The following is a 10,595-nucleotide window of genomic DNA, read 5'->3' on the forward strand; positions in this document are numbered from 1 at the left end:
TACCAATTTCTTTTTCTTCTTTCGATCTTTGCTGAACACCCACTTCTTCCAAGATCCTTCCTTAAATACCACAAACTCACTTATTTTGTGCTGTTTGAGAAGAGCTGACCTTTCCCAACTCATATCTTAGCTAAGTTTTGGTCAAATCCAGGGCAGTCCAAAGTATCCTGGCATCACAGCTACCTCAACCTCCCCCCATTACCTTGTCCTCAGCTCCTGCAAAAATGCAGCTACTTATATGGGTGTCCCAATGAGCCACCTGGGACATCCGCCACTACTGCAGGTCACTCACTTCTGAGGCCAGATGAAAGCACCCAACCTTGATCACACGGCTGGGTGCCTTGTTCTGATCTCAGTGTGAATGACCCATAATGGCATCAGGCAGCTCAGCAGGATGCCCATGCACACAGCTACTGCAGTGCAGGAACAGGGGACTCTGGATCTTCCTGGAAGATCCAGAGTAAAAAGGTAAATTTTAAAAAACTATTTTAAAAGTGTTATCCCCCAGTTCTGGTGTGGAACGTACTGAACGTCATCCAGACTACTTGTAGAAAAAATGGGATTTTGATGGGTCATCCAAATAGAAGAATGCCTCCATTCTGGAGGCACATTGGTTAAGTGCCTGTATTGCAGCCACTCACTCAAAAACCACAAGGTTGTGAGTTCAATACAGCCAGGGGCTCCGGGTCGACTCAGCCTGGGATCCTTTTGTAGGTTGCTAAAATGAGTGCCCAGCTTGTTGGGGGCAATTAGCTTACACTTAGTACATCAGTAAGCAGTATAGCTTGGTATTGCTATTAATTGTAAACCCAATGAGCACGAGCCACTTCTAGCTATACAACACCTAAAATATTATTGTTATTTATTTGTTGTATTTACAAATTCCAATCCATTTGCAAAGGATTAGAGAGGGAAAATGATTTCTTGGCACATTACATATATGTATGGATTACCACCACAGTTGCATGTGCAGCAGAAGAATTCTCCTCAGAAAAGTTTCTTAACTTATGGGAACTGACTTTCAGGTAAGCAGAATACATTGCTTTGACTCCTTAAGATTTACAGGACAGCTAGTTCATAGACCTATACAGCTATTTCATAGCCTTTAAAAACTTATGGTCAGTGCCAGAATTTGCTTCTTTCTGTATCCAATTGCACTTTGATTCTACCAACCATGTTATATAATACAGTATGTTTAAATACCAGGGCTTTAAAATTCTACTCATCCATGTATCTGAAGAAGTGAATTGAAATCCATGAAAGCTTGTGCTAAATCAGTTAAAGATTCCACAAGATTCCTTCATCCCAGTCAATTAGACCAAAATTTCTGGAATCCCAGATTTCAAGTCATGGTTGTTGCATCACTGCGAAACAAACAACACATCTGAATATTCTGTACAAAACAGCTGCCAATATAACAAGCCATCAGAAGCACTTGTGGAACTCATTCCAAATTAAGACATAATAAACTTTCAGCTGTAGAAAATTAAACATAGTGAATCAACTGATGTTATCCCAAGCAGTTCACGTGTGGGGCAAATGAAGCCTGGCAGGTATCTATTGAAAAGACCACCTGGAAATCCAATGCACTCTTTACAACCTGGAAGGATACAAATATAACGTAAACAAAAGCAACAAAGGAAAGCAGTACAATTGGCCCTTAATATCCGCAGGGATCCATTCCAAACTGTCTAGATAAGAAAAAACACAGGACCTCAAGTCGCGTTGTCCCCAATGTCTGTGTGGCCACTAGAATGGCCATGTGCACGCACCTCCATTGAAAACAACAGGGTTTGCTGTCTGCAGATGCTCAGATCCACAGATGGCAAGACCCTCCCCTGTACAAAAGAAGAAAAGTTGATTTCTTTAAAAACACACACACACACACAAACACAAGTCACGAAAATACATTGTGAGCAATTAAGTGAAGAGATGAAGGACTGTCCCAGTGTACTTACTCCAGCTTCCTCTTCATATGGCCTTTCAGCATCTTCTTTCTTCTCAGGTTGTTCATATTCATAGGATGGGTCCCCTTGGAAACGTCCTTTTAGCGCTGCAGTCGTTGCAACCATTTCCTCAGTAGGAGGGGGCAGAAGGCTCCAGTCAACACAGTTTAAGCTGTCAACAAACCAAACAAACAAAAGATTTTATTGATGGGAAAGAACAGGAACTTATGAGATCTGCCGAATTTCTCATAGAAATGATCGATGAAGTTGGTGAGAAGAAGACAGACTCCACAGCATGCAAAGCTGAAAAACTACCAATTTCTTGACCACAAAGCTCTGAAGCCATTCCATGGAGTCCATGGACTGCAGCTAAAGAGTCCTTTAGCTCTATAGGATTTATTTACTTATTTACATATATACAGGATGACCAGATGTCCTAGTCCAAAATAGGGGGGGAGAAAAACAAATATATCACTAAGTACAAATGCTAATGGATAAAGAGTGTGAACAGGGTGGCCAGATGTCCTAACTGCAAAGGAGGACAACTTAGGCACTGCAAACTGTAGTAGGCCATTCAACCAAAATGGAGGACGTGATAAAAGCCAGAAACACTCATATAAACTCAGACTCAAAAAAGGAGGACATTTTGGAATCCCTCCTGGACAGAAGGCTGAAAGGTAAGATATGCCCTGGAAAAGAAGGATGTCTGGTCACCCTGCATATAAATACAAATCCATGCTTCTTAGTCCTCCTCGAAATGGAGGGCACTTTGGAATCCCTCCTGGACAGAAGGCTGAAACGGAGGACACGTCCTGGAAAAGGAGGACGTCTAGTCTCTCTCGCTATAAATATAAATGCATGCTTCTTAGTCCTGCCCAAAATGGAGGATGCTTTGGAATCCCTCCTGGACTGAAGGCTGGCATGGAGGACATGTCCTGGAAAAGGAGGACGCCTGGTTTCTCTCAATATAAGTATCAATTCAGGCTTGTTGGTCCTGCTCAAAATGGAGGACGCTTTGGAATCCCTCCTGGACAGAAGGCTGGCATGGAGGATACACGTCCTGGCGACCAGACGTCCTCCTTTTCCAGGACGTGTCCTCCATGCCAGCCTTCTGTCCAGGAGGGATTCCAAAGTGTCCTCCATGTCTGTAAGGGCTCCTTGGCCGCCTCCCTCCAGGCTTTGGCCCACCTATAGAGGCGGCTCCTGGCTCCAGCCCTGTCCGGCCCCAGGCCCTCGGCGATGTAGTAGGCGCCGCGGATGCCTTGCAGGCGGCCCCAGAGGCGGACCTGCTCGAAGCGGTAGTCCCGGCGCACCAGCAGCAGCGAGGTCCGCAAGGCCGCCCTCTTCTCGGGGCTGAGGCAGACGCCGCTGCCGGCCACCAGGTCCAAGGCGTAAGGCAGCGTCTCGGCGTCCATGGCGGCCGAGGCAGGCAGGCAGGCTTCGGTCGCAGGCCTCGCTAGGCCGCGTCCCGTCGCCAGGCAACCGTCGCCATGGCGCCCCTGGGCCTTGGGACTGAGAGTTCCTGCATGGCAGGGATGGGGCTGGGCTGCATGGCCCTCGGATTCTGGGGCTCTATGGAAGAAGAAGAAGAAGAAGAAGAAGAAGAAGAAGAAGAAGAAGAAGAAGAAGAAGAAGAAGAAGAATGGCCCAGTTTTGGTCAAAAAAGAAAAAAGGGGGGAAAGCAGCATACAAAAATCACCTCAGCCATGGGTCCAAACCTTTGTAATCCTGGGATTTGCAGTTTAATAATAATAATAATAATAATAATAATTAATATATACCCTGCCTCCCCAATTAGATCCAGGCGGCTGACAACATTAAGAGAGAGCATTATGATACAATAACATTGTCATTCCCAGTCACAGAGCTCTTGTGCCTCAAACCAGACTACAAAGAGTTTCCACAGGAGTGGAATACTAATAATAATGATATTTATTTTATTCCCCGCAGCTTACAAATTGTTAATTAGACATTTCCCTGCCCTCAGGCTTGCAATCTAAAGAGCTACATTTGTGTCGTGTGAAAAGGCCCAACAAGTGGCAGTGCTGGTTTGAATTCATTTGTTGTTTATTATTATTATTATTATTATTATTATTATTATGTTTATCCTGCTCTTTTCCCACAACAGGGACTCAGAGCGGCTTCACAACATTAAAAAAAGTACAATTAAAAACATAGGAAAAAAGCACATTAAAAAGCAATTAAATCATTACCGTATTAAAACAAGATAGTTATTAAAAGAATAAAAAGTGTCCTCTCAGGTAAAAACATGGTGTTGTGTGAAAACCCCTATTTTCCCCTGTGTTCTCACATGTGAACCACCAAATTCACAGAGATGCACCTCGATCTGAATTTCTGCAGTTCCATAGTGTGAATAACAAACCCAGAATGCATGAGTGAAGTGATTCACATTGTCGTGCTAAAATATGGCATGTGAATGACCCCATGTTTGCTTAATTGGCAGGCGACAGGAAGTGAGATTGAAAGGGGGACTCTGTATGCCACCCTCCCCTTTTACATTGGGTACTACCTTCCCTCTCTCCCACCCAGTTGAATGGTGCATGACATAGCCCTTTGAATTCATGGGCTACCAGGAAGGTCATGGTAATGTTGTTGATAACTGCCCTTGACCCGTGGTAACCCTGTGGATAAGACATCTGCAAGACCCCCTGTCCTCCACTGCTGTGCTCAGGTCCTGCAAATTCATGCCTGTGACCTCCCTGATTGAGTCTAGCCGTCTGGCATGCGGTCTGCTTCTCTTTCACGTGTGTGTTGTGTGCCTTCAAGTCATTTCTGACTTACGGCAACCCTAAAGTGAACCTATTATGGGATTTTCTTGCCAAGTTCATTCACAGGGGGTTCACCATCACCATCCCCTGAGGCTGAGAGAGCATGCCAGGGTCACCCAGTGGACTTTCATGGTCAAGCAGGGAATCAAACCCTGGTCTCCAGAGTTGTAGTCCAACACACAAACCACTACACCACACTGGCTCTTTCTCCTACCCTCCACCTTTCCTAGCATTATTGTCTTTTTCTAGTGACCTGTGCATTCTCATTATGTGGCCAAAATACGATAGCCTCAGTTTGAGCATCTTGGCTTCCAAGGAATTTTCAGGCTTTATTTGCAGTAGTTTTTAAAAAAAATCAGTGTTGGGGGATTTAGTACTTATCCAAAGAGAAGCATGTCACTGGAAATAATTTATTCAGTAGCATGACTGGGGGTGAGGAACAAGGACCAGTATAGGAAACAACTTTTCACATCTCCCATAAAATTTGCTTACCCTCATTAGTTCTGTGTAATTGCAACACATACAGACACTTCCATGGTTAGCCATAGGGCCTGCACCTGTTGGGTGGGAAGATGAGCACCCAGGTTTTGAAGCACCTCGCAAAATAAAATGAGCCATTTTCTTCCTTCAGCACAGTCTGGAGAGCTGGAGAAAGCTTAACAATTCCCTGTCACTCCAGCTGGCACCCTGATGCCTGGCAACCCTATAGGTAAATAAATAAACTACCCAAAATCAAATAATTTCTCCATGGAGAAAATGGTTTGCGGAGGATTAAACAGTCTCCCCTTTAATTTAAACCAATTGTATGATCTACATTGCTAACCCTTTCCAACATCAATATTGCTATGGTCTTACAAAACATCCATATATTATGGCTATAAAAGATTTTTTTGCCAAAAACAACCTTTCTGTTAACTTTAATTCTGTTTTGTGGCCTCTAGCTCACAAACTGTACAAGCATGATGCTTGAGGTTTTAATTGTCCTGTCAAAGGGAAGGGCTAAGACTATGTTGTATCCATACACTGTGTTGGGACAGCTTTGCTTAATGATGGTGTAGGTTTGGCAGGTTCAGTCACTATGAATGAGCCAAAGGACATGGATGTCCCTCTGAATATGAAATGCACCTGCAGGGTATTTTGTCTGTAAGTATAGTCAGCCCGTGGTATGCGCTGGGATTTGGTTCCAGAACCCACCATGGATACCAAAATCAGTAGATGTCCAAGTCCCATTAAATACAGTGGTGTAATAAAATGGTGTCCCTTATATAAAATGGCAAAACCAAGGCTTGCTTTTTGGAATTTTTAAAAAATATATTTTGAAGCCGTGGATGATGGAATCAATGGATAATCCATGGATACAGTGGGCCAACTACATATGCACATGGGTATAAGAAATGTTACAGAGTTCCAAGGGGCAAAGAGCTTTGGAGATGGGTTCCCTACCTGGTCTCTTGCAGAATGATGCAGAAGGAGCAGCTTTACTGCCTGTTCAAAGCAAGGATGCAAATCTTCAGCCTACAGGCCAAATCTGGCACATGGAGGTTTTCCAACTGGTTCCTCCCAAGCCACATCCCTCCTTCCAAATCTTATTTCCAGTCCCAGAAACCTGCTTTTACTGTCAATATCATTGGTTGGATATAAGGTTCCCACTCATTCCCACTATTACAGAAAGCCTTTCTCTGACACTGAAAGAGATGTTCCTGCTGTTATCTCTTATCAGTTACTGGAGATAACCATACAGATCCCCAGGTGTGCCACATGGAAACATTGGATGGCACATGAAAAGGTAGCTCCTACAAGTGTAAGCTGAGTCTCATATTGCACTACTCACTTGGAATGAAAAACAGTGCCAAAATGACTCTCAGCCCAAATGGGGCTGCTAGACTTCCTTATTGAGTTGAGTTGTGTACTATTCTGATTTGATTCACTTTGTTTCAGAGTCTAGCTGAGTTCTACAGAGTAACCCAGACACAGACAGGGAGAGATGAACAAATCCTGAGTGTTACTCACATGGAGGTGCTGAGAGTCGCAGGGTAGTGCAAGGGTCACACTGAAGTGCAGCCAAGCAACAGAGCCCAGGAAACAGCTCTGCAGAATACAGCCATATGCTCCCCACACTTGCTATAGTGTCCTGCCTTTTGGGGATGCCAATTAGAATAAATTGAGGCTGTAAATTTTATTAGATGAACACCTATCCAGTATGAACTGGCCTGGGACCCCGGATTATATGATCAGGGTCAGCTAATCAATCTCAGGTGCTAATGAGTTTTCCACTCTCCAGCGCAAGCAGGATTCAAAGCAGATGTCAGAGTTGAAAGCTCATTATTCCATAAGCAGTTTTATAAGCCACTCAAGCTCCACTTCCCACCCATCTTGGCTGGACATTATTAAAACAAAACAAAGCCAAAAAATTGGGGGTGGGGATCAGTTTCTGAAGACAAATTCTTCTAGATTCAATAAAGCTCAGTGAGGTAAATGAACTCTGCTGGCTTTCTCCTGACCCCCAATTACTAAACACTGATAACGATCAGAAAGTAAGTGGCTGGTATTATTTAACAAAACGGAAGGTCAGATGCCCTTCCTTTCATCAAGGTCAGAGGTTACCATCACTGTCATTAAAGAGTATGGAAGTGATCTTTCCTGTGGATCAGGCTCCTCTCACACTCCACCCCATGTCACACACTCAAATAACGGTCTTGGAGGGAAGTTTTCAGGCTCTTACCTCTTCCACTACAACAATGACCTCCTTCTCCACAACCACGCACACTCACCCAACTGTTTTAAAATTAAATTGTGATCCTTTGGCTCTTTGAAGGCTAAGAGAGTAGGAAATACTTGAGTACTGTAGGATGCAAAACTCTGGCAAACTGAAAAGGGACATTCCGATCAGTCTCTCCTTTAAAGAGACTGAGGTCCAAAAGACACTGCAGAAATAATCTAGTGTGAGACTGCTTTAACTGCCCTGGCTCAATGCTAGGGAATTCTGGGAACTGTACTTTTGTGAGACATTTAGCTTTCTTCATTAGAGAGGTCTGGTGCCACAATAAATTACAGTTTGTATAATTCCCAGCACTGAGCCAGGGCAGTGAAAGCAGTCTCAAGATGCATTATTTCTGTATTGTGTTTTGGATGTATAATATCCAGCATAAGGAACAATATTTTTCCTCATACTGTGTATGAGAAGCTCAGTACTTACAAATTGCAACAGAGAGTGGGAGAAATACTCTTTTTTTCACTGTACTTTCCCCATACTTCTAACTAAGCAGCTGGCAGTCATAGTCCAAAAAGATAATTTTTCCAAACTCTGGAAGAACTCTAGCCATGACGCAACAAGCAGCAATTCATCTTCAAGTGCAGAATTAAAGATGCTGCAGAGATGGTATCTCAGTAGTCACAAAATATTACCTGAAGCAGAGCCTGGAAAAGTTACATTTTGGACTACAAGTCCCATGTGGGCTGCAGGGAGGGGCAGTCTAGGAGCTGCAATTAAAAAAAAATTCTCCCAAATCTTTTATTTGAGGGCACATAATAAGGCAAACTTGCAGAAGCAAAAGTGGTAAAAAAAATGTGTTTGAGAATTCCACTTATGCCACTTTGACTTCCGTTGTAGAAAGCAAGCTGGGTAGAAATTCATTCCCTAAAAATGCAGGGGTGATCCTGCACAAGGGAGCAGATTCAGGTATACAATGCAAGTTCTCTTCTTTGCTTGTTCTCTCTGCCTTTCTCTCTTTCCTGGTTTGATCTGATTGAACAAGCTATGACTATTGTTAACAAAAGGCCTGGTACAGACCGGCACGTTGCGGCAATATTACAGCTTGATAGGGCTGGGCGCCTAGCCCTAGTGACATCACAGGTGCGCACACCCATCCACGCTGCGTACAGACGCCTCTCAGCAGAAGCAGCGTCATAGGGCTGTGTCGCAGCCTTATGACGCCACAAAAAAGGAGCTGCCTAGAGTGTACCAGGCCAAAGTTGTCTTTATGCTACAGTAGAGCAACTACTGAAGAAGGTCAAAGAAAAAGTGCAAAGGCAGGCTTACTGTTGAAGATAAAGTAAACAAAAATAATGACCACAGAGAATCTTCACAAGGACATAAAAATAGTAAAAGACTTCCTATACTTTGGATCAAACATTGATCAGAATGTGGACAGTAGTCAAGAAATCAGAAGACTAAGAATGGGGAGGGCAAATATAAAAGAACTAGAAAAGCTCTCAAAGAACAAAGATATACAACTAAGCACAAAAGTTAGAATCATACAAGCAATTGCATTCCCCATTACTATGTATGGATGTGAGAGCTGGACAGTTAAGAAAATAGACAAAAAGAGAATAAATTCCTTTGAGATGTGGTGCTGGAGAAGAGCACTGAGGATACCGTGGACAGCAAAAAGAACAAATAAATGGGACCTAGAGCAGATGGCGCCTGAAATTTTCCTGGAGGCAAAGATGACCAAACTGAGGTTGTCATACCTTAGCCATATCACAAGAAGGCATGAATCATTAGAAAAAAATAATGTTAAGGAAGGTGGAGGGAAGTAGAAAGAGCAGAAGACCACATGCGAGTTGGATGAACTCAATTAAGAAGGTTATAGATATGAATCTGCAAGAACTTAGAGCCTCAACAGACTGGCATCAAAGGCCGGCATCGGAGAAAAGTGGGGATGTGGGCTCCGACTCTGCCTCCATGCCGGTGTGACACCATGCACCCCCCACATGGCAGGCAGCATCATGTCCAGATGACGGAGTGCCAAAGGAGCACCGAAAAGCCATGGCACTGGCGGATATGGCGCCCTTTCCTCTTTTTGCACTCCTTTTTTGTGCCATGGAAAGGCCAGATCAGGACCACAGCATGTAGTTGCTGCGGCCCCGATCTGGTGCTGAAAGGGGTGGCTACAAGCCACCCCCAGAATAATAGTTTAGGATAGAGAGTCTTGGAGATGTCTCATTCACAGGGCTGCCATGAGTCGAGATAGACCCAAGGGTGGTTAACAACAAAAAAAAGTCACAATTTTGTACAAAACTGTACAAAAAAAGTCACAAACCAGTTTCAAAGAATGGTATAGCGACAACTCTGATTTGTTTAAATAATAGTTTGCCTTATTCAGACATTACTGAGAAAAAGGCAGTTAACACACAAGAAGGTATGTGTTTGCTCCCTATACAGTTACTGCTAATGGTTATCTAAATTCATACAGTATTTCTAATACACCAGGTAGCGTACACAATAGTATTTCAGATGCCTTCATAGCTTTTAATTGTGATACACACACACACACACTAATTCCCCTCTTCCTCCCTCCTGCCTCCCCTGCAAACAAACATATTTCTGGCTCTTCCACTAGAAACAAGCTGTTGGAGGCAAGTAGAAAATCACCACAGAACATGAGGTGAAAAGCTGTTTCAGTGATACTTGCCATTTCCCTTTCTTCAGTAACAAAGCATTTAATAATACTTTTATGTTTTTGATCTGTGGCGCTTTGTTCTTTGGCTACCTGACAATGTGCTAGGAACAAACAGTTTGTTTTATTAGCAACTAATCCTAGGAGTTACATCAAAGAAGGAGAAATGGATGCTAACTGTACAGTTACTAGTGTGTACAAGATAAAGCAGAGTTCAGCAAATGAGGCAGAAGACTGTTTAACTCCCTGGTATAAACCTAAGCACTCACAGTTACTTCTTAAAAATTCCAACTCTTAGAATCCGCAGCCACCTTAGTCATGGCGAGCAGATTCTGAGAACTGTAGTCAAAAAAGTAACTTTTTTGAGTTCTGTTTCTTCCACATCCTATTAACCACTGGTTTTTCTCACACCTTTCACTAGGACATTTCAAGCAAGATAGCATTAAAGGAAAATGTGCATA

The 10,595-nt window shown here is 43.3% G+C and overlaps 1 protein-coding gene across 1 annotated transcript in view; it reads right to left on the reverse strand.

Moving 5' to 3' along the window:
• The window catches only part of RSPH9 (radial spoke head component 9), a 29,272-nt gene extending 25,820 nt beyond the window's left edge, over positions 1–3,452 (reverse strand). The window contains exons 1-2 of the mRNA XM_089529665.1: positions 3,135–3,452; positions 1,959–2,118 (exon numbers count right to left, since the gene is read on the reverse strand). Of these exons, the coding sequence (XP_089385791.1) occupies positions 1,959–2,118; positions 3,135–3,361 (387 nt within the window). The 5' untranslated portion in view covers positions 3,362–3,452. The remainder of the gene's footprint in view (positions 1–1,958; positions 2,119–3,134) is intronic.
• Positions 3,453–10,595: the final 7,143 nt, after the last annotated feature.

The sequence above is a fragment of the Sceloporus occidentalis genome, unplaced genomic scaffold (genome assembly GCF_023333645.1).
Source record: "Sceloporus occidentalis isolate IW3139 unplaced genomic scaffold, rSceOcc1.0.p SCAF_6, whole genome shotgun sequence".
Classification (NCBI taxonomy): Eukaryota; Metazoa; Chordata; class Lepidosauria; order Squamata; family Phrynosomatidae; genus Sceloporus; species Sceloporus occidentalis.